This window comes from Artemia sp. Qi Xiang Cuo, chromosome 6 (assembly GCF_049724085.1).
Source record: "Artemia sp. Qi Xiang Cuo chromosome 6, ASM4972408v1, whole genome shotgun sequence".
NCBI classification, from domain to species: Eukaryota; Metazoa; Arthropoda; class Branchiopoda; order Anostraca; family Artemiidae; genus Artemia; species Artemia sp. Qi Xiang Cuo.
In genome coordinates this window covers 53,207,238-53,232,237 of record NC_142799.1, presented here as the reverse complement: position 1 = coordinate 53,232,237, position 25,000 = coordinate 53,207,238, and the positions used below count along the sequence as shown (strand labels likewise).

Here is a 25,000-nt window from a genome sequence, read left to right as displayed (position 1 = left end):
TCCACGAAGACGCGTTGAATCGAGCCTCTAAGGATCACAGAGGATTCTTTGCCTGGGCTCAAGAAAATCTAGTAATATCGACGTAAATACTATCATATTATTCTAAGAACATGGCATCAATGAGTATCCTTTTAGTATTACTAGTGTGTGTTTGCTACATAAATTTTCAAGTTGCTTAGGCCTTTTGACAAAGCGCTCGTTTTGATACTACTTCCTTTGAGTAAATGTTAAAATTGTTGCTTATTTTAAGGAACAAAAGGGGAGAAAATATAGAAAAAATGCAACCAGTTTGCTGTTTTTGGATATCTTTAGAAAAATAGTACTTTTCCAACTTTTTTTTTAACAAGCTTTTCTATTCTGAAACAAAAGTTCTATAAGCATTGGAACTGAAATTTTGCTTTAATATAAAGGCTGCATGGGTTATGAGTAACATTAAAAAAGGTAGTATAAAATTGATCAACTTCGATAGGTTGTTTACCTTCAAATTATCAACTGTTCCCATCTACCTAGTAATTAATTAAGTGTACAATGGTTTTGGACTACAAATTGATTGCATATTTGACTGGTATATTTACGTCCCCATATATTTATATATCCAAAATTCGAAGATGGCACATCTTTATTTTCATTTGATTACAGCAGTCGACATTCATTTCGGTTTTGTTATGTGCTACGACAATTTTGAAGTTCAATTTAGATTTCAACGAACTATTTGGGTGTTTTTTGTTTCTTATTTAGTTGGGAGTTACATGCGTAAAATCGAATTTGTGACATCGTCAAATTCTTGTATTTACGTAATGGGTATAGTTCTATCAAAAGCTATATGACTGCGTAATAACACCAACAGCCAACAAAACCTTGTATCTAAAATTTTGGGGAGAAAGATAAATTTCACCTAATCGAATTTAATCATTTGGGAGATTTTAGGCACTATATAGCTTTGCCTATCAAAGAAGTTATTAGTAGTTGTAAGACACCTCTCTCAAAGATGGAAGTGAACTTGGCGATTATTACAAAAATGTAGATGGTGGGTGCTGCCTGCAGTTGATAAGGCTTATAAAAAGCTTTATAGTTAAGATTGCTGCCATAATCTGATTGGCAAATGAAGAAATGTACATAGTGTGTGAACCATGAACAATGAATTCACAATTTCGAATATTTCGAATTTCGAAAATTCACGATTTCGAAGCTTTATAGTTTAGATTGCTGCCATTGCTGCCAATTGGGCTCATACAAGTTTTCTCACTTCAAAGCACCACGGTTCTTCCAAAATTTGAAAACTATGAATGGAAACAAATTTTTTTACGTAAACAATTCCTGTTAATAATTGCAATAAAGCTTGGAAAAGTAATATTAGAAAAAAAAGACATTTAAACTTAACATGAATCAAATTGTCCAGGTTTTGGAAGATTGTTTCAAGAAGGGGAGGTCAAAACATAAAAACACATTTTTCGGCTAAAGTTTTTTTTGGTTCTTTAAGACAGTTGGGGTCCTTTGGACTAATCTGTTGGAGGAATGTTTAACTCCCGTATTTTTTAACTGACAAAAGACGCACAACCTACATTATTTGCTTGTGACAATCGTTCTAAATTAAAAATTCATTGTATCTACCTCTATATGCAGAAATGATGAAAACTGGCCGTAATAAAATGTGAAGCTGTGTTTTATTGGATATTATGTCTTCAAAAATGGAGTTTTGGATTGAATTTCCGGATTTTGTGCATGATTTTCCTGTGCTCAGTACATTTTTCTTGTGTTTAAGTTTCTATGTATTTAGTTTGCCGAGTTCCAGTAATTTTGTTTTAGTTGAGCATTGCATGGGCTGAGTTTTACTGGGCTGAGCTTTGCCGGGTAGAATTTTGGTATGATTGAGTTTTTTTTGGAACCGGTACAATCTAATAACAACCTTTCATGTTCTTTTTGGAAGACTTTAAAATTTTTGCTTTTAATCGGGTATATCGGGTAATTAGGGGAGGCACGTATCCCTGGGGAGGCAGAGACTATTGTAGGGGAAGGCGTGAATATTGGCCAGAATTGACAGAAAATCAAATGAAATTAAAACTGAAATATCTTAACCTTTTCGTAATTGACAGGATTTAGAGGCCCGGGCTGAACAAAAGCTAGGTTCGCCATCTCAAGGTAAAACTAGTAAGATTTTATATATGCAGTTGGATACTCCGTGCAGGGACGATCAATCAGATGATTGTTAAAGACAATCTTTGCAATCAATTAGTTTCTCAGATGCGCATTAAAAAATTCGCCTTACAAGTTGAAAAAGAAACTGGCGTTAGATAAAACCGCATATTTAATTGGATATATTCGTTGTGTCAAAGAGAATAATATAACTGAAGGTATATTTTTTGGCAAACTGATTCTTGGCAAAGGCACATCCTGTGAAATGTCTAAAATAATTGACAATTTTTTAATGAAAAAGGCATATTGTGGAAGAAGCATTACGTTTGGCTTTGTACAGACGGTGCGACAGTCGGACACTAAACTGGCCTTCTAGCACTAGTCAAAATGAAAACACCCGATGTTTTCTGGAAGTATGCATGCTCCACGGAGCAGCTCTCGTATCAAAAAAAGTGAGTGAGGAACTCAAAGACGTTTTCTACATAAGTAACGAAAGCTATAAACTACATAAAAAATAGTCTTTCATAAGTTACATTATTTACATTATTTTTATCATTTATAGTTATAGTTACATTATAGTTACATAGTTATAGTTACATCATTATAGTACACATTATTAAATTATTTTCAAAGCTTTGTGACAACATGGGAGCTACTCACATCTTTGCACGTTTTACCCCTTCTGTACTATTGTGAAGAAGGCTGGCTATCTCGTGCCAGCGATTAAGAGGATACATGGAACTCAAAGTGAAAATTGCAATTTTTATCAAAGCAAATCAAAATGAGGACTCAAACAAGTTTAGAATTTAATTATTGAACTTACCTGTTTGGTGGATGTTTTAGGAAAACTAAGCCCTTTGAATAAATCGATGTCTGGTCAACAAATGTATCAATTGATTCAAAAAGATGGTGTCAAAGCAGTCATAAGAAAATGGAGATATGGAAGGCAAATTTGGAAAAAAAATTAGTTTGACATGTTTCAACTTTTAAATCTACGTGCCGAAGATAACATAAAAGCAAACAAAAATCCGTTCGCTGTACGCTTGGGTGCTCTCTTAATTTATTTCTCGAATTATGTTGATGATCTCGGTTTTACAAAATACGCGTGACTACATTACAGAGCAACCGACGTTCTATAGTCAGTCAGGTCCAGAAAAATTAAGAGTTGAAGGAACGTGTTAGTGAAGAATATTGTTCTGTAATAATGGCGTAACCAAAAGATATAAAAACAGTGGTAGCACTTGTACAATATCTCATGACTCAAAGCTGCCAATCATGTTAAATTGAAATTTTCCTTTTTGTTGCTGGCTTGAAAGTTGACATTGAAGGTTCTAAAACCAATCAGGCTCTTTAAAGGTGGGGTTGTTTGCCACTCCAAAAATTAGGAGTAAGCTGATTGTTTCACGAAAGTACATCACCCACGTAAGCTAAATGTCGGCTATAAGCGTGGAATTATAGGAGAAGAATCTTATTTTCTCCTCGGAGTGTGAAAGCATTTATAAGAAATTCATCAGATCTCGGTTTTACACAATACGCTTGACTACACAATCCATTTATCGACAATGAAGATGATAAATATAAATTAACAAGTAATGAGAAAGAAAAATTGATTGGATTAGCTTGTGATAATTCTTTAAAACACAATTTTTAGAATGCATCTTTAGTTCAATTTTGACTTGGTATTATGAGTAAATATAATATTTTGCCAAAACAAGTCTTATAAGTATTGATGCCGTTCGCAAAATCTTATTTATGCGAAACGGAACTTTCTGCATTAGCTGAAATGAAGTCGAAATATTGGGTTTGTTTGGCTGTAGAAAAGGAGCTTCGTGCAGTCATCTTGTCATTGACACCGAGCTTTGACAAAATTTTTGCTAATTATAGGCAAGCTCCATCTCATTAAAAACAGTGATATAAAATTGTTATCCGTTTTCTCTGTTTGTAAGACTTGATCTTAATAAATTTTTTATTACTAAAAATTTTCGCGTCTGTATTATTTTACAAAATGGAAGGGGGACACCGTATGATCAAACATTTTTAAGGGAGATATGGTAAAAATAAAGTTTGAAAACCACTGGATTAGATTAAGGTGTCCTTCACCCAATAGATTAGTCCGAAGGACCCCAACTGCACCATTTCATAATTTTTATCATTTAACTTCCTCAAAAATGCCACTTCACTCCAATAGCTTCTCCTTCCTTTCGGTTCTTTCCCCGTTTATTTTTTATAATAATTATTCCCGTGACCAGGGCCAGGAAGAGTCGAGAGTGGGTCTTATTCATGAGCCCCATAACTTTTTTTGCACATTGTAATACCAATGCAGATGTGATGCAGATGTGCAGATGTGTAGTGTGATACTAGCATATATGTCATAGGGTGATATTATACTACACTATCATAGTACAGTATGGTGTAATACCATAAATGGGATTGTTGTGATTTTAGGAAGAAAAAGTCTGTGGGCCCATTTTCGCTGACTACAGTTCTATCAAAAGGAGGCTTTCAGTCAAACTTTCTGTATTAATCCAGACATCTGCGGAGTAATTTATTTAGGGGGGGGGGATCAGATCGGCGAAACGCAGATCATGGGAAAAATTTCTAGAACTGGGGGAAATTTCAAGATTTTGGCGAGAATAGAGGCTTTTTATTGGGTGAGAGGATGGGCTTTAATGTTCTTAGAAATTTTGCTGGGTTTAAATTTCCGTGCCAGGTTTTTCAAGGGTTGAGCTAGGACTTGTTTAAATCGTGCGTAGGTTGAATCGTCATGGATTTAGTTTTGTATGCGTCGAGTTCCACTGCATTCAATGCAGATGGCGGCTGTGGTTTCCTAAATTGGATTTTGCACGTATTGAGTATTGCTTGTTTTGAAATTAGTGTGGCCAGATATTTAATGGGTATTGCCGTATTGGGCCTTATTTTGAGTCGGTTGAATATTACTTGTATTGAGTTGCTGGTTTGAGACGTGTAGGTTTAATTTTTATTTCGGCCTGATATTGCGGTTGAATTCTGTGTGCTCAAATTTTACGATGAACAGTTGAAGACTTCTGTGAAGTTCAGCGAAGTTTAATGATGATAAAAAAAATTCCTATCTTCCAAACAAACGTATTTTTCAGGGATACAAATCAGAAGGGAACCTAACATTTACACACACGAAGAGATAGTTTTGTCATTGAGAGAAGTAAAATCTAGCCAACAAAGTTAAATTTGACTCGTAGCAGAACTGAAATTTTGTTTGTCAGTAATCTTAGATCGTATTTTAATTATATTCTTTACTACCTTAGTAACCCTATAAAGTATTATTTGAAAAAAACTACGTTTTCTAAAGAGTTAAAGAGGCTGAGTTACAAGGTCGAACCTTAAAACGTACAGGGATTAGGAGGCACAGTTGGGGGGCTGCCGCCCCCCAAACCTCCCGCTTTCGCAGCCTTTAAATAAAAAACAGGTTTTTTAAACTGAAAGTAAGGAGCGACATTAAAAATTAAAACAAACAGAAATTATTACGTATATGAAATGGACTGTCCCCTCCTCAACGCCTTGCTCTTTACGCTACAGTTTGACTTTCTTACAACTCTTATTTTTAAACAATAAAAACTTTAGCGTAAAGAGCGAGGCGTTGAGGAGAGCACAGCCCCTTTCATATACGGAATAATTTCTGTTCGTTTTAAGATTTAATGTCGCTCCTTACTTTCAGTTTAAGGAGCAACATTAAAACTTATAACGAACAGATATTATTCCGTATATGAGGGGGTTCCTCTTCCTTAATCCTCGCTCTTTACGCTAAAGTTTGACTTTTTGTCACAATTCTTTATGAAACACTGCCCAAACACAAGGCCCGGTGAATTCGAATGAGAAGTATTTTTAAAGAACTTGAAGACTTTAGCGTAAACAGCAAGGGTTGAGGAAGGGGTAGCCCCCCTCATGTACGGAATAATTTGCGTTCGTTTTAAGTTTTAATGTTGCTCCTTACTTTCAGTTGGAAATACTTTTTTTTTACATTTAATTTCTGACCGTCATTCAAGTCATGTCAGGAAATCCCCCTCCCCCGTGTAATATTTATTCTGGAAAATTTTCACCGTAAACTCTCGTCCCCACGGAATTATCCCCGGGGAAAATCCCCCCGCAGAAGATACCCCCCCCCCAAAAAAAAGATTCCGCATATTTCTCAATAACAAATACTACATGTGAACAATGTGCAAATTGCGTAGCTTACAGCCCTATCCACAGGGCTATGGGAGTTATGTCATCCCCAAAAGTATACTTATTGGACCTTCCAACTATGCTGAATCAAATGGCTATCTCAAAATTTTGATCGGATGTCTTTGGGGAAAAAGGGGCATGGGGTTAGAGCTAGTTGCCCTCCAATCTTCTTGGTCCCTTAAAAGGAGCACTAGAATTTCTGTTTTCCGATCAAATGACCCTTCTCTCGATCTTCTGGAATTACTGGTTTGATACGATCATCTCTTGAAAAAGAGAAAACAAATGAACACGCATCCTTGATTTTTCTTCTGAAAGAACGTGCAAAATCCACATTTATATGTATATTATTATTATTATTATTATTCATTTATTGCCCGTCAAAAAAAGGTACAAAAGGTACAGTAGAAGGAGTAATCATTAAAGAAAACAAAAAAGAAAAAAAGAAGTAAAAGAAGGACACAAACACACATTGAAAATTCAAACACATGAGAAAAGAAAACTCTTCATTGCATTAATACGAACAGTGACTATATGCAATACAATAATATAAAAAAACTATTATGAACGAATTGTTGACCATGGATGATGGAACTTACTTTGAAAACAGGAAAGAGATTTATTAATGCTAATTTTAGGGTCAGCTAGTTTATACAAATGAATAATTTTACGGTTTCTTGTCCAAGGGGGGCAAATGTAGAAGATATTTAGCAAATCTGAAGAAGATTGATCGTAGGTGCTTTTTATCTGTAACTATAAAGAATAACTATGTAAATATATATATATATATATATATATATATATATATATATATATATATATATATATATATATATATATATATATATATATATATATATATATATATATATATATATATATATATATATATATATATATATATAGGAGCTTGAAACCTCTACAGTAGGATTCTCTGATGCGCTGAATTTGATGGTGAGATTTTAATTCAGATCGTTTGACTTTATGGGAGTTTTCTCCTCTTTTTTGTTTCGGAAATCAGGTGAATTTTCTCAGGCCTGGAGCTTTTGATGGGTAACACTAAAATTAATGAATTTTATAGCTCTTATTCTTGCTCTGAGTGGTTAAATACGTTTCTAAACGATGGGGCTGCCATCTATTTAAAAACCTGTTGAGAGCTAACCTAAGTAAAACACATTGGACAATTTTGAGAAAATGATGAATATATTTGAAAAAGGCCATTATATTATAATTAATAAAAAGAAAATTCATCTTCCAAAATCAAATTCTAAAGGAAAAAAACTATTGCTGGGTGCTGATTTTTTCTGTAGTTAAACTGCTGACAAAAAAAACCTTACCTCCATAAATTGAAAATTTCTTCTTTTCTGTAGCATTAGGTACTATCAAAGTTAATTAATTTTAAGATTTTAATCTAGGGAACAACTGACGGAGTTTTCAAGGAAATAGCCTTTAATAATCTATTAAGAAATCATAAGTTATGTATCGATTTAATTTTACTATTTCTGACCTTTAGAAAGAGTGAAAAAAGTCAATAGTAAAAAATTGTATGGTTAAGCCCACCCCAAAGATTATAAGGTTTATTTAGTTTTCTGATTATTCAAGGTTTTGGCCACTTCTTCAAGAGTCAGACTCGCAGTCTGCTCAAGCAGCCTCCAAGCTGATACTCCATTGTGCAGCTCTACCTCTTGGATCGGAAATTCTTTGGAATCTAATAGAGAGTGATTTCAAGGATCCAGATTGGAAAATTCGATTCGGAGCAGGTATTTTATCTATTGTCATATTGAATAAAGGACAACCTCTACTATTGTCTTAAGAAGAATGCTTCAGATATTATGTGTAAATGGTACCGAAATTCAATTTTCATATTGCTGATGGAGAAATAGTTTATTGTTGACGCAACTTGTGCAATTTATACGGAATTGTCCTCGTATGCAACGAAAAAATCTGAAATAGTTTTGTAAGTACACAAGTTGTCAACAGTTAAAAGTTGTTGGGAAGACATGAAATTTTTTGCTGGAAAGAATATTTTCATATGTATGTTATTTGGCTATATTTAAAAAAGGAAAGAAAAAATAAACGACAGATGGAATATTATTTGGCTGAAATAATAATCATAATCGGCTGTGGTTTAATTTCAAGAACTGATAAAAGAATCGTTTATGATTTGGTCTAATTAAAAGTCAACGCCTTCTATTGTTAAATCTACAGCCTTTGATTTAGTATGTAGATGTAAAGATTAGGATAAGCATTATCTTATTTAGTGACTGATTACTTTGTATAGAGTTATTTTAGGATAATGGCTGGCAACTCATTGCAGATGTGAGATTAACGTCGATTTTTTTTTATGTTTCGCTCTGTTCCGATCCATTTCGATTCGATTTGAAGCTGTTTCAATCCAGGGGCATAATTTATTGACCGCCAGCCTTTATCATTGATAAGGCTGCACCAGGAATCTGAGATACTCGAAAGTGGTACAAGTCACACATATACATAACAAATTAATCACTTTTTTTTAATGATGGAATTTAACCCCTTCCATCTTTAATGATATTGATACATTTTAAAGAAATTCTTGCCAGAAAATCCTCGAATGGATGATTTCATTAGTCTGCATGATCTATTGTCGCGTAAAGATCTAGTATTTACCTTCAATTACCTTAAGCTGTACGCTAATGGTTTGGAAGGTCTCAGACCTTTCCCAGGTCTCAGGTCTGGTATTCACCTTCAATTACCTTAAGCTGTACGCTAATGGTTTGGAAGGTCTCAGACCTTTCCCAGGTCTCAGGTCTGGTATTCACTTTCAATTACCTTAAGCTGTACGCTAAGGTTTGGAAGGTCTCAGACCTTTCCCAGGTCTCAGGTTTAGTATTCACCTTCAATTACCTTAAGCTGTACGCTAATGGTTTGGAAGGTCTCAGACCTTTCCCAGGTCTCAGGTCTAGTATTCACCTTCAGTTACCTTCAGCTGTACGCTAATGGTTTGGAAGGTCTCAGACCTTTCCCAGGTCTCAGGTCTAGTATTCACCTTCAATTACCTTAAGCTGTACGCTAAGGGTTTGGAAGGTCTCAGACCTATCCCAGGTCTCAAATCTAGTATTCACCTTCAATTACCTTAAGCTGTACGCTAATGGTTTGGAAGGTCTCAGACCTTTCCCAGGTCTCAGGTCTAGTATTCACCTTCAATTTTACCTTAAGCTGTGCGCTAATGGTTTGGAATGTCTCAGACCTTTCCCAGGTCTCAGGTCTAGTATTCACCTTCAATTACCTTAAGCTATTCGCTAATGGTTTGGAAGGTTTCAGTCCTTTCCCAGGTCTCAGGTCTAGTATTCACCTTCAATTATCTTAAGCTGTACGCTAAGGTTTGGAAGGTCTCAGACCTTTCCCAGGTCTCAGGTCTGGTATTCACCTTCAATTACCTTAAGCTGTACGCCAAGGTTTGGAAGGTCTCAGACCTTTCCCAGGTCTCAGGTCTAGTATTCACCTTCAATTACCTTAAGCTGTACGCTAATGGTTTGGAAGGTCTCAAACCTTTCCCAGGTCTCAGGTCTAGTATTCACCTTCAATTTTAACTTAAGCTGTTCGCTAATGGTTTGGAATGTCTCAGTCCTTTCCCAGGTCTCAGGTCTAGTATTCACCTTTAATTACCTTAAGCTATGCGCTAATGGTTTGGAAGGTGTCAGTCCTGTCCCATGTCTCAGGTCTAGTATTCACCTTCAATTATCTTAAGCTGTGCGCTAATGGTAGGGAAGGTCTCAGACCTTTCCCAGGTCTCAGGTCTAGTATTCACCTTTAATTACCTTAAGCTGTGCGCTAATGGTTTGGAAGGTTTCAGGCCTTTCCCAGGTCTCAGGTCTAGTATTCACCTTCAATTATCTTAAGCTGTGCGCTAATGGTTTGGAAGGTATCAGACCTTTCCCAGGTCTCAGGTCTAGTATTCACCTTTAATTACCTTAAGCTGAGCGCTAATGGTTTGGAAGGTTTCAGGCCTTTCCCATGTCTCAGGTCTAGTATTCACCTTCAATTATCTTAATCTGTGCGCTAATGGTTTGGAAGGTTTCAGAACTTTCCCAGGTCTCAGGTCTAGTATTCACCTTTAATTACCTTAAACTGGGCGCTAATGGTTTGGAAGGTTTCAGGCCTTTCCCATGTCTCAGGTCTAGTATTCACCTTCAATTATCTTAAGCTGTGCGCTAATGGTTTGGAAGGTCTCAGACCTTTCCCAGGTCTCAGGTCTACTATTCTTCTTCAATTACCTTAAGCAGTGCGCTAATGGTTTGGAAGGTTTCAGGCCTTTCCCAGGTCTCAGGTCTAGTATTCACCTTCAATTATCTTAAGCTGTACGCTAATGGTTTGGAAGGTCTTAGACCTTTCCCAGGTCTCAGGTCTAGTATTCACCTTCAATTACCTTAAGCTGTGCGCTAATGGTTTGGAAGGTTTCAGGCCTTTCCCATGTCTCAGGTCTAGTATTCACCTTCAATTATCTTAAGCTGTGCGCTAATGGTTTGGAAGGTCTCAGACCTTTCCCAGGTCTCAGGTCTAGTATTCACCTTCAATTTTACCTTAAGCTGTGCGCTAATGGTTTGGAATGTCTCAGACCTTTCCCAGGTCTCAGGTCTAGTATTCACCTTCAATTAACTTAAGCTGTGCGCTAATGGTTTGGAAGGTTTCAGTCCTATCCCATGTCTGAGGTCTAGTATTCACCTTCACTTATCTTAAGCTGTGCGCTAATGGTTTGGAATGTCTCAGACCTTTCCCAGGTCTCAGGTCTAGTATTCACCTTCAATTACCTTAAGCTATGCGCTAATGGTTTGGAAGGTTTCAGGCCTTTCCCAGGTCTCAGGTCTAGTATTCACCTTCAATTATCTTAAGCTGTGCGCTAATGGTTTGGAAGGTCTCAGACCTTTCCCAGGTCTCAGGTCTAGTATTCACCTTCAATTATCTTAAGCTGTACGCTAATGGTTTGGAAGGTCTCAGACCTTTCCCAGGTCTCAGGTCTAGTATTCACCTTCAATTACCTTAAGCTATGCGCTAATGGTTTGGAAGGTTTCAGGCCTTTCCCAGGTCTCAGGTCTAGTATTCACCTTCAATTATCTTAAGCTGTACGCTAATGGTTTGGAAGGTCTCAGGTGCCACTTACTCATACCTCTGGTCGTCGTTTAAAGGAGTATTCCAATGCTGTATTCAAGATTTGGATTTGAAGTATTTTCTTAGGGAGAGGACATCTCACGTTTTAAAAAGTAAATTTTATGAGTGTGTTATTTTGAATTCTCCATCAGTGATCATTGGATCAGTGTTTGTACATTTTTCATGATGTACATACATTGCGCTTTGCTCTAAGCTGTATCAAATATTTTATCCCCTTGCATTTACACAAGTGCAACGGTCAATCACAAAACGAGTATTTAAGAAAACCTTTGAATATAGAACCGAAAAAAATTTCGAATGAATTATGAAACACTTTGTCTAGTTATTTAATGTATAACCAACTAAAAAATCTATATCTCGGTCTTTTTTTTAGTAATAGTAACCCTGCTCTTAACTCGTGCAAGTTCTAAATCCTAGGTTTGCCCTGATACCAAGGATGTATTTCCGCGGATTTTTCTGGTCTTTAATTAAACCTTCACCTGATTAAAAAAAAAATATGTGAAATATGTTTGTTGAGAAATCATGCCTGTATTAAGGTTTTTGAAGCAGGCTGATTGAATTTTGAAGCAGGCTGATGCGAATACCTATTTGGCAATGTTAAAAAGAACACTTATGGTCCAATGGGAGTCTTTAGAGCTGTTTGGCCAATGTTGTCTCATAAAATATTTCCCTAATTGTACACGACTTAGCTATAATGAATCTACAGATATGAAGTGTCAGTACTTATTTTTACTAAGAAATAAAGGATATTGAGCTAGATTTATTTCGCTAAATAGGCTTTTGCGCATTTTGTTTGAGTGTGCTCAAGTTTATTGTGCAAATTTTGGGCTGGTATCTGGCAATAATGAGATCCAATGCACGTTTTGGCTCCAAAATTTAATTACAATATTCGCAAAAGCTTGTTTTTGATTTAAAAAAATAAGGCTTATTAGAACATCATTAGTAACTGTATTTTACTTCACCTATATTTCTCACCCGGCTGTTGGTTCTAGTCTGTTATTATACCAATCCAGGTTATTTTTAGGTTTTAGTTTCATCTAAACCCTGGATCTTTTTCTATATTTTTTTTTCTTCTAAAAGATCTTTTTCTATATACTATTATTTTCTTAGAATTTCGGGTTATCTTTGCCGTTTTATTAAATTTAAAACTCAGAATCTTTTAAAATAAAACTCACAATCGAATATTGATGTTATAGATAGTCAAGAAAGAAAAACGAACAAAAATGGGGTTTTTATAGGCTAAATGAAAATACTGAAAAAACAAAGCGAATATTTCGAGAGGACAAACGCCTCTCTTCTTCAGTTTCGTTTCGCGCTGAAGAAGAGAGGCGTTTGTCCTCTCGAAATATTCGCTTTGTTTTTTTCAGTATTTTCATTTGGCCTATAAAAACCCCATTTTTGTTCGTTTTTCTTTCTTTATTTTTATTCGTTTTTCTTTATTATCATAGATAGTCAAACTTATAGATAACGTAATAAAACAGTGTATTCTAAAGCCAGAAGCTCATCTCTTCAGTCTGATGTTTTAGCATTCAAGTCGAATTAGAAATACTAACGTTTTAATTTAGAAAAGATGATTTTTATTTAGAAACCCGGTGGTATTTACGTTGCAGAGGGTTCTTTTTCTTTCTAGTGGAGAAGATCTACATACTTGCCCAAATGGGTGATTTAGGAACAATTCGGGGAAGTAGAAATCTCCAGTCTTTAATGGCAAATGCATTCTGCTTCCTTATTGGTTCCTTAGATGACACTAAATTACCTGTTATGAGAAGGGCGCAGACTTGCCTCGAATGTATGAATGACGATTCACTTAGAGTAAGCAAGCATTTTTATTGTTTTTATTTAGCCAATTAAATTTCATATTATTTTATTAAGTGGATCCACTACCTAAAAGATCGCCCTAACTCGTCCGTTATAAAGTTTTGAGCTTGTCTGGCCAAACTATTTAGAATTGATTGAGTAGTCTTGCCATAACTTGTAGAGCTTGTAGAAAGATTTGTATAAACGACAGAAAAATAAAGTCAATACCTACTTTCCCAGAAACCTTAGAATAGCCATTTAACTTCTGCCGTTTTCTGCCGGATATAGACAAATTCAGTTTTGATGAAACTTACATCATTAGAAATTGAGAATTTTTTTTCAATTAAACGGAGCAAATTTTTCTTTTTAAAAATTTCAGGAAATGGCAGTCTCAAAAGATGTACTAACATAACTGCTAGGAAAACAATAAAAATCAGCTCAAAGGAAATAATAATAATAATTTATTTTTGCCTTCTGTCGATACATTAAAAATCCACTAGAGGAGTACAAACAAAGAGAAAAAAAGAGAGAGAAAAAAACACACCAATAGTTAACGAATACAATACCAACATGTCTAACGAGAAAAAAAAAGAAGAAAAACAAGTGGGAACTTAAATCAACTGTGGGAACTTAAATCAACACTAAAATACTGGACCTAACGATCTACCTATTCATATACCATAAAGGTTAAACAGAAAGTCTAATAAATTTCTACATCGGTCATTAAATGGCAAATAAATCGTATGCCTCACAGAGTAAATCCTATGGCTTATAAAATATACATTAAAAAACAACGAGATGAGACATTAGAGGCTTTTTTCTATTGATCACTAGTAATGTCATGGTGACGTTGACAACTCGGCAATCTTGGGGCTTACTTCTCCTTACTATATACATACATATACATATATACATACATATACATACACATACATACATACATATATACCCACACCTACACACAAATGTCATTTGAGCTATATAGCAGATTTAGGAGTTCCCCTATGCTACCGGCATATGCTACCGGCTTTGACTGAAAACCTTGCTGCCGCAAGGGAGATAAAGTTGCAGTCAAATTTTTCAGTCTTTAAAGTCAAATTTCATAGTTGAACCACAGATTCTCAATAGCTCCATATTGTGGCTAGTCCCCTGGGACAATTTTCTAATAAACCCCTTCGCTTCGAGACGGTCAGCCGACGCTGATGTTCGCTAAATGATTGTAAGGTATTGAATCCCTTGAAGCCAATTATACTAAAACTAAATTTAAAAAATTACAAAATTGACGAAAATCCTGTTTAAAATCATACTGTTACCTACCTGTCAAAAGAATTATATTTATCTATATTTACCAATAAAATTGATTTTTTTTTTCATTATATGCATTAAATTGTAGCCTTGGTATTAGTAGTCTCCTGTTATGATTGATAGTGGTGCTATCTGTAACAATAATAGTCATGGGAGAAGTAGTCGTGGTAAGAGTTGTAGTGTTAGGAGTGCTGAAATAGAAAGCACCTACGCGGCATTGGAGAGACAAAAAAATTGCCTTCACTGGGCAAGAAATTTCCCAGATCACTTCCCCATACTTGTATAAATAAATTGACGGATGGCATTTCCCTCTACTTTCAGGATTATGCAAAACTTGTGCTTTACTGAAACACATCGGAACTAAAAACAGCGTTCATGTTTCATATGGGTGTTTTTTTTTTCAGTACAGTGCTAATTTTGCATAATCTGACAAGTATATTTGATCATAATCAGTTGGTTTATTTTCACTGGGTTCTTAGATATATGTTGCATCGGATTGGAAGAAATGATTTTTATCCGTTTAAAGTTTCAAATTTGCTTTTATTCCCATCAGAATTATTTTCTTTAAATTAAAGTTTTAACAAAGTACAAAAGCTTCAGAAAAAAGCTGTGGAATTATTACCTCGTTTTGATGATTTTCAAGGTCCATTCATCATCATTTTATAAAGAATAATTTAATAGAAGTTTTCCGAATTTGCGTCCACTTAGTTAGCGATTTTTGCATTAAAAATTTGAATCAGCTGATAATCCTCACTTCTTTTCTTTTTTTTTATATATTTATATACACTTGTAATTGAGACTGACATGATCATAAAATAAATGCAGATGATATAATTCATGAGTCTAAGGAGACAACTTGGGCCATCTCTTGCAATTAGGCTCCTCATTTTAAAAATATTTTTCGCCTGAGTCTTCGCGTACGGGTTTTGAGCTCCCTGGGTCCTAATGTATGTTCTGAGTTTATGAAAGATGCTCCTACTTTCCTTTTAATGTGTTTCAGTTTTCGTTTTTAATGTAGTGTGTCCTTCAATATCATTAAAATTCCCTGGAAAGATAAACAAATACTTGATTGTTGTGTTAATAATAACTAAGATATATTTGTGTGGAAAATGCCCGTAAATATGCACAGGATGTGGCGGTTTCTTTTAAAAATATTGACGTACGTTCATATAAAATTTCAAAATAAATTAAAGCGACTCTAAGAATTAGGCAAAAAAGGAAAGGATAGAGTGCAGAGCGGAAATTCTGAACCAAGGAATTTACATATTTTATTTGGGAATTTAGTCAGATTTCATTGAAATTATTACAACAATAAAGTAAGAACTATTATATTTTTATTGTTATACATTATTATTATTGTGTGATATGTGTACTATAAATTTATATTATAAAGTGTATTGATGCTAATTATAGCTGTACTTAGAATGTTTTTTAGGAGCTAATGCACGGCTCAGGTAATACACACGTTAAGTTTAGATTTCCTTTGTTATTTTGAGAGAGTCGTTCTGATAGTATAATTAGTATAATTTTATAACTATAATTAGTATAACTAGCATAACTAATGTGTAAGTCGTCTTTGTTACTGTGTGCGACAAATATTATCACCTGGTTGTACATTTGTACCTTTTTTTGAAAATCGTGGCTAGAAAGGGCTTTTAGAAAAATATTACTTATATTACTAAATGTAATATTTTTAGTAAAATATTACTAAAAATGCCTTTTTTCTTGCAGTGCATATTAAAAAAATAAAAAAAGCTTTTGACATGATAATCATTGTAACCATGTTCGAGCTCTAGAAGACTTCTCCTTTTGAGATTTTTCAAACGTACAATTCCATTGCATAAATTATCAAGGAGGCACACTTGTGACTCTATACAGAGTCGACCCACCACACTGTTAAGCGCTTTCAGGTCCTAGAGGTCACAGAGAGATGGAGGTGATTACATTTTGTGGCCCGAGGTCAATCTAAGACACTTGAAAAATTTCCTCCTCCTCCAACTTTATCTTCATGGGGTAAACTGGGCCGAAAGCTTCGACCCTCCCACCACAGCTCCCCTTTAACGTTGTCCGATTGGGCTGAAATTTAAAGGTTAAGCTTTCCTAGGGCCAGGGAGCTTATCCTCGAAATTTCAGCTTAATCCGATCACTCCTTCCCTGTTTTCAAAAAACCAAATATAGCCACTTAAAATTCATTTCTTTTTTTTTTCTTAGCCACGCCTACAGGCCACAGTTGGCAACGGATCCGGGTGAATGAGGACTCATTTGAAGCAGAATTTGACCTGTTAGGGCCTTTTGATATTTTCAGACCGAAAACATTACCCCCCGAATTTACATTTACGAAAAACCTCGTTTTCCTATATTAGCCCATGTTAATTTTTCCCACCACAACCCCCCCTTTAACGTTGTCTCGATCGGGCTGAAATTTAGAGGATAAGCTTTCCTGGGGCCTGGGAGCTTATCCTCGAAATTTCAGCTCAATCTGATCACTCCTTCCCTGTTTTCCAAAAACCACATATCAAGATTTTTGGGAATTTGCTTGCGTCGAAAATAGGTTCAATTTGCTAAACAACAATTACTATTGTGTTTGTATAGTCCAGCGGCTGATACCCCAGATTTTCAGGCTGAAAACCCGGGTTCGATTCACCATCAGAGCAACTTTTTTATATACTTTGAAAAGAAACTCAGTTTCTTTTTTAAATTATTTGAAAAAAATTACGTTTTCTAAAGAGTTAAAGAGGCTGAGTTAAAAGGTCGACCCTTAAAACGTACAGGGATTAGGAGGCACAGTTGGGGTGCTGTTAAAGAGGCTGAGTCACAAGTTCGAACCTTAAAACGTACAGGTATTAGGAGGCACCCTGTACGACGTGATTTGAGTATTCAGGAATTAAAAGCCTTAACACAAGAATGTTCAAGAGCGGGGGGTTTGGGGGCGGCAGCCCCCAACTTTAACTCCTGACACGATCAGCTAACAGTTAGTCAAGCAATAATAAGTAATAAACTGTACAAAAACGTGCAGAAATTATTTGAAAAAAACTACGTTTTCTAAAGAGTTAAAGAGGCTGAGTTACAAGGTCGAACCTTAAAACGTACAGGGATTAGGAGGCACAGTTGGGGCTACCACCCCCAAACCCCGCTTTCGCAGCCCTTAAATATAAAAAAAAATTTCTTTAAACTGAAAGTAAGGAGCGACATTAAAACTTAAAACGAACAGAAATTATTCCGTATATGAAAGAGGCTGTGCCCTCCTCAACGCCTCGCTCTTTACGCTAAAGTTTTTATTGTTTAAAAAAAGAGTTGTGAGAAAGTCAAACTTTAGCGTAAAGAGCGAGGCGTTGAGGAGGGCACAGCCTCTTTCATATACGGAATAATTTCTGTTCGTTTTAAGTTTTAATGTCGCTCCTTACTTTCAGTTTAAAGAAATTTTTTTTTTATATTTAAAGGCTGCGAAAGCGGGGGTTTGGGGGTGGTAGCCCCCCAACTGTGCCTCCTAATCCCTGTACGTTTTAAGGTTCGACCTTGTAACTCAGCCTCTTTAACTCTTTAGAAAACGTAGTTTTTTTCAAATAATTTTAAATAAAGAACTATTATCATAATCAAAGAATAAACGAAATTGAACAAAAACAAGAAAAAATATTTAATAAGGTTATTTGTTAGTTTTCTATTGCGAGCCTTCAATAAAATGATTGGATGTTATCGATAGCTAAAAAAAAAAAAAAAGGTTGCGTTCTGCTTTACCAAACTGTGAAACCTGTTCAGGTATTCCAATTTTTATCTTTTGCCACTGACAATTAGGAAATTGACTACCAAAAGGTGTATTTCCCCCGTAAAAGTGATTTTGAAGGCTAGCTAATAATGGCATATGCTGAAACAACTGAGATACGTTGGGAGAGGCAGTGACGGATCAAGATAGGATTTGGGTGTCTATTGCTTTAATAATATGTTTGTTTGGGGAAAAGATAAACTGCCATCAGCCTCTCTCTTACTGAACCCTGAACGATGCTCTGTTACTATTCTCGCCTTCTACTGTAAAAAATAGCAATACATTTCTTGATGATGGACCTATTTTGTCGCATAATTGGGTTAAATTTATCCTGATTAAGGGTTTTTTGCCGTGTCCTTGGTACTTTATTTCAGGTAAAATATTAAATCAAACAGTTCGTGGTAACGCACTGTAAGTAAGGAGCGACACGGCTCAACAGTAACCGAAACCCTAAAAACGGTATTTTGATACCAATAAATATATTAAAAGAATCTAATTTTTACGCTGACTTCAAATATATAAGTTTCATCAAGTTTAGTTTTATCCATCAAAAGTTATGTGCCTAAGAAAATTTCCCTTATTTTCCAAAAAAAGGGGAAACAACCCCCTGAAAGTCATAGAACTTTGAAAATCACACCATCAGATTCAGCGTATCAGAAAACCCTTCTATAGAAGTTTCAAGCTCCTATCTGCAAAAATGTTGAATTTTGTATTTTTTGCCAGAAGAAAGATCACGGGATGCGTGTTTTTTTTTTCAGGGGTGATTGTATCCATCCAGTAGTTCTAGAATATCGTGAGAGGACTCATTCGAACGGAAATTAAAAGCTCTAGTGCCATTTTTAAGTCACCAAAAAAACTGGAGGGCAATTTGGCCCCCTCCCACGCTCATTTTTTTCCCGAAGTCACCCAATCAAAATTTTGAGATAGCCAATTTGTTCACGCATAGTCGGAAATCTAATTAATATGTCTTTGAGGATGACTTAATCTCCCACAGTTCCCGTGGGAAGCGCTGTAAGTTATGAACTTTGCCTATTGTTTACATATAGTATTGGTTATTGGGAAGTATACAGGCGTTTTAAGGAGGAATTTTTTCCTGGTGGGGGGTCGGGGTCGGAGTAGGAGTTACGGGGGAGGAGTAGAAGGGGGGGTCCGACTCCGAACAGGACCACGTGGTTTATGGTTTTCTCACTGAGAATAAAAAACCAGGAATTTTCTCACTTGGAAAAACAGGAACTTTGTCACATTTATGTCTGTTTTCGTGGATTTTTATGTGTGTTGATCGATTTATTTGATGTTTTTATGGTATTTGTCAGTGAGAATGGAAAAACAGAAACTTTCTCACATTTACGGATGTCAACAGCAATTTATGATACTGTCAACATTTCTCCAGGAATAGATCCAAGTCATTAATGTCATTGCCTCGGAAACAGCTCTTTTGGTCGAACTCCAAAAGATATTAATAACCAAACGCCATGGAAACAATTCTCAAAGAAATATCTTAGCGAAGAATTGTTTTAGCGCGGGAATCAGGTTTCTTTGTAATTTCAAATGCCTCAGCGCAGAGATGCCAAAACAAAGGGAACATGCTGAAACTCCGTTTAGGGATTATTTGGGCGAAACCCTTTTATCCATTTTATGGGATTATTTCGGCGAAACAGTTAGAGACATTTTGAAAGAAGATTTTAGAAAAGGTTTTAGAAGAGAATTTGAGGGTCAAACTCTGTGGTCGTTATAATACACAAGTTCCATTTGAACAGTGTTGTGAGGTCCTCTACCCCAACCCCGAAGGAAGCCACCGGTCCTCAAAGGTCCACCGGGCTCCCAAAGGGCCCCCGGCCCTCAAGGTTCCCCCAGACCCCCCCCCCCGGGGCCCAAAGGGCCCCTCCCCCCTTGGCCCCCCAAAGGAGCCCCTCTCCCTCCATCTCCTCCCTCCTCCTACCCTCCCCCTCCCCTCCTCCCCCTCCCCTCCCCTCCTCCTCCTCCTCCCCTCCTCCTCCCACTCCTCCTCCTCCTCCCCTCCCCTCCCCTCCCCTTCCCTCCCCCATTTCTTATACTTTTTTTGTGCATTGAGACACAGAACGACCCCCTCCCCCCGGCCCCTCCCCCTCCAAAGGTCTGATTTTTCAAAGTTCATTTTGAATTTCCTTCGTTGAAATGCAAGAGTTGGAATATTTCAGTAGTGTTTGGTTGTAGTTTACCTTGTCACAGTTACATTTTCTTTATTTTTCAAAGTTCATTTTGAATTTCATTCATTGAAATGTTAGAGTTGGAATATTTAAGTAGTGTTTTTTTTTGGTTTACCTTGTAACAGTTACATTTTCTTGATTTTTCAAAGTTCATTTTGAGTTTCCTTCGTTGAAATGCAAGAGTTGGAATGTTTCAGTAGTGTTTGGTTGTGGTTTACCTTGTCACAGTTACATTTTCTTGATTTTTCAAAGTTCATTTTGATTTTCTTTCGTTGAAATACAAGAGTTGGAATGTTTCAGTAGTGTATGACTGTAGTTGACAATGTCACTGTTACATTCTATGGATTTTTTCGAATTTCATTTCGAATGGGTTTCGAGTAAATGCTAGATGAGTAATATATCATTGTGTATTTGTGTAAATAGACTCTCCCTCTGTTTCTGATTTTTTCTATTAAACCTGTGAATATCATTCGATGAATTTCAATATTAAGTCCATGTCAGCTTAGGGTGTGTGGGTTTTACATTGTCACAAGTCAAGTCTATTGTTATTTAATTTTTATGTGATTATTTATTTTTTTTAAAGGCAAGAGTTGGAATATTTCATTAGTGTATTGTTGTTGTTTACCTTGTCACAGTTACATTTTCTTTATTTTTCAAAGTTCATTTTGGATTTCTTTCGTTGCAATGAAAGAGTTGGAATATTTAAGTTGTGTGTTGTTGTGGTTTACCTTGTCACAGTTAAATTTTCTTAAATTTTCAAAGTTCAATTTTAATTTCTTTCATTGAAAAGCATGAGTTGGAATATTTCACTAGTGTTTGGTAGTGGTTTACCATGTTACAGTTACATTTTCTTGATTTTTCAAAGTTCATTTAAATTTCTTTAGTTCAAATGCAAGAGTTGGAATATTTCAGCAGTGTTTGGTTGCGGTTTACCATGTCAAACTGACATTTTCTTTATTGTTCAAAATTCATTTTGAATTTCTTTCGTTGAAATGGAAGAGTTAGAATATTTTAGTAGTGTTTGGTTGTGGATTACCGTGTAACATTTACATTTTCTTGGTTTTTCAAAGTTTATTTTGAATTACTTTCGTTGAAATGCAAGAGTTGTAATATTTCACTAGTGTTTGGTAGTGGTTTACCTTGTCACAGTTAAATTTTCTTGATATGTCAAATTTCAAGTTTTAGGTCTGTCCTTTTATGTCTTTAGCTGGACTTTTTGAGTGTCTTTCATCTGTAGTTTACAGTGTCTAACTTAAATAACCCGGATTTTTCAATCCTCATTTTGATTTTACTTTGTTTTAATTAAATAGTTGGACTATTTAAGCAGCGTTCGGTTGTGGTTTACCGTGTCACAGTTATATTTTCTTGATTTTTCAAAGTTCATATCGAATTTATTTCGTTGAAAAGCAAGAGTTGGAATATTTCAGTAGTTTTTGGTTGTGGTTTACCTTGTCACAGTTACAATTTCTTGATTTTTAACAGTTAAGTTTTAATTTGATTCTTTGAAATGCAAGAGATGGAATATTTCAGTAGTGTTTGTTTGTGGTTTTCCGTGTCATAGTTACATTTTCTTGATTTTTCAAAGTTCATTTAGAATTTATTTCTTTGAAATGCAAGAGTTGAAATATTTAAGTAGTGTTTGGTTGTGGTTTACCTTGTCACAGTTTCATTTTCCTGATTTTTCAAAGTTCATTTTGAATTTCTTTCATTGAAATGCAAGAGTTGGGAATATTTCAGTAGTGTTTGGTTGTGGTTTACCTTGTCACAGTTACATCTTCTTGATTTTTCAAAGTTCATTTTGAATTTCTTTCATTGAAATGCAAGAGTTGGAATATTTCACTAGTGTTTGGTTGTGGTTTACCTTGTCACAGTTACATTTTCCTGATTTTTAAAAGTTAATATTGAATTTCTTTAATTGAAATCCAAGAGTTGCACTATTTCCGTAGTGTGCGGTTGTAGTTTACCCTGTCACAGTTACATTCTCTTAATATTTCAAAGTTAATTTTGAATTTATTTTCTTGAAATGCAAGAGTTGGAATATTTTAGTAGTGTTTGGATGTGGATTAAATTGTCACACTTACACTTTCGTGATTTCTCAAAGTTTATTTTGAATTTTTTTCTTTGAAACGAAAGAGTTGGAATATTTCAATAGTGTTTGTTTGTTGTTTAACGTGTCATAGCTACATTCTCTTTATTTTTCAATGTTCATTTTTAATTTCTTTCTTTGAAATGAACGAGTTGGAATATTACCGTAGTGTTTGGTTTTGTTTCATCTTGTCACACTTACATTTTCTTTATTTTCCAAAGTTAATTTTGAACTTTTTTCGTTGAAATGCACGAGTTTGAATATTTCAGTAGTGTGTGGTTGTGGTTTACCTTATCATGTTTGCATTTTATTAATTTTTCAAACTTCATTTTTAATTTATATCGTTGAAATGCATGAGTTGGAATATTTAAGATGTGTTTCGGTGCGGTTTACCTTGTCACAGTTACATATTCTTGATTTTTCAAAGTTCATATTGAATTTGTTTTGTTGAAATGCAATATTTGTAATATTTCACTAGTGTTTGGTAGTGGTTTACCATGTCACAGTTACATTTTCTTGATTTTTCAAAGTTAATTTTGATTTTATTTCATTGAAATTGATGTGTTTGTATATTTCAGTTGTGTTTGGTTGTGGTTTACCTTGTCACAGTTAATTTTTCTTGATTTTTCAAAGTTCATTTTGTATTTCTATAGTTGAAATGCACTAGTTGTAATATTTCAGTAGTGTTTGGTTGTGGTTTACCGTGTCACAGTTACATTTTCTTGATTTTCAAATGTCATTTCGAATTTCTTTCTTTGAAATTCAATAGTTGGAATATTTCAGTAGTGTTTTGTTAAAGTTTACCTTGTCACAGTTACATTTTCTTGATTTTTCAAAGTTCATTTTTAATTTTTTTTCGTTGAAATGCAAGAGTTGGAATATTTCAGTAGTGTTTTGTCATGGTTTACCTTGTCACAGTTACATTTTCTTTGATTTTTCAAAGTTCATTTTGAATTTATTTCGTTGCAATGCAAGAGTTGGAATATTTCAGTAGTGTTTCGTTGTGGTTTACCTTGTCATAGTTACATTTTCTTGATTTTTCAAAGTTCATTTTGAATTTCTTTTTTTGAAATGCAACAGATGGAATATTTCAGTAGTGTTTGGCGGTGGTTTAGCTTGTCACACTTACATTATAATTATTTTTAAAATTTCATTTTTAATTTATTTCGTTGAAATGAAAGAGTTGGAATATTTAAGTTGTGTTTCGTTGTGATTTACCTTGTAACAGTTAAATGTTATTGATGTTTCAAAGTTCATTTTGTATTTATTTCGTTGAAATGCAAGAGTTGGAATATTTCAGTAGTGTTTTGTTGTGGCTTACCTTGTCACAGTTACATGTTCTGGATTTTTCAAAGTTCATTTGGAATTTCTTTCGTGAAATGCAAGAGTTGGAATATTTCAGTAGGGTTTTGTTGTGGTTTACATTGTCACAGTTACATTCTCTGAATTTTTCAAAGTTCATTTAGAATTTCTTTCGTTGAAATGCAAGAGTTGGAATATTACAGTAGTGTTTGGTTGTGGTTCACCTTGTCACAGTTACATTTTCCTGCTTTTTCAAAGTTCATTTAGAATTTCTTTCATTGACATACAAGTTGTAATATTTCAGTTCTTTTTTGGTGTTTTGTTCATTGTCAGACTTAAATTCTATTTATTTTTAATATGTTTTTTTGAAATTATTTCGTTTAAATTCACGAGTGGGACTATTTCAGTAGTGTTTGGGTGTGGTTGAAATTGTTACTGCTACTTTCTTTTGATTTTTGCAAATTCATTTTGATCTTCTTTCTTTGAAATGCAAGAGGTGGACTATTTCAGTTGTGTTTGGTTGTGGTTTACCTTATCAGTATTAAATTTTCTTAATTTTTCAAACTTCATTTTGAATTTTTTTCGTTGAAATGCATGAGGTGGAATATTTCAGATGTGTTTCGGTGTGATTGACTCTTTCACAGTTACAATTTATATTTTTTTCAATGTTCATTTTTATTTTAAATCGTTGAACTGCAAGATTTGGAATATTTTATGTGTTTTTGTTAGTTGTTCAGAGTTCATTTTTAAGATCTCAATTGTAAATTCAAGAATGGGAATATTTCACTGGTGTTTTGTAGTGGTTCCAATAGTCACAGTTACAGTTTCTTTATTTTTAAAAGTTCATATTTAATTAAGTAATATAAACTTAAGATTTGGAATATTTAAGTAGTTTTTTGGAGTTATTGAACTCATCACGGTCACATTTCATTTTTTTTTAAAATTTAATTTTGAATGTATTTCAATTAAATGAAAGAGTTTGAACATTACAGTTGTGTATGGTTGTAGTTTAACTTGTCACAGTTACATTTTCTTGATTTTTCAAAGTTCATTTTGAATTTATTTCATTGAAATGCAAGAGTTGGAATATTT

The 25,000-nt window shown here is 34.8% G+C and overlaps 1 protein-coding gene across 5 annotated transcripts in view; it reads left to right on the top strand.

Annotated features, from left to right (window-relative positions):
- unc79 (UNC-79 domain-containing protein) overlaps window positions 1-25,000 on the top strand; it is a 230,690-nt gene that overhangs the window by 105,443 nt on the left and 100,247 nt on the right. For all 5 annotated transcript variants that reach the window (XM_089090820.1, XM_089090822.1, XM_089090821.1 and 2 more), the window contains 3 exons: window positions 1-82; window positions 7,930-8,087; window positions 13,103-13,284. The exon at window positions 1-82 is cut by the window's left edge and continues 67 nt beyond it. In XM_089090820.1, coding sequence (XP_088946946.1) covers window positions 1-82; window positions 7,930-8,087; window positions 13,103-13,284 — 422 coding nt within the window. The remainder of the gene's footprint in view (window positions 83-7,929; window positions 8,088-13,102; window positions 13,285-25,000) is intronic.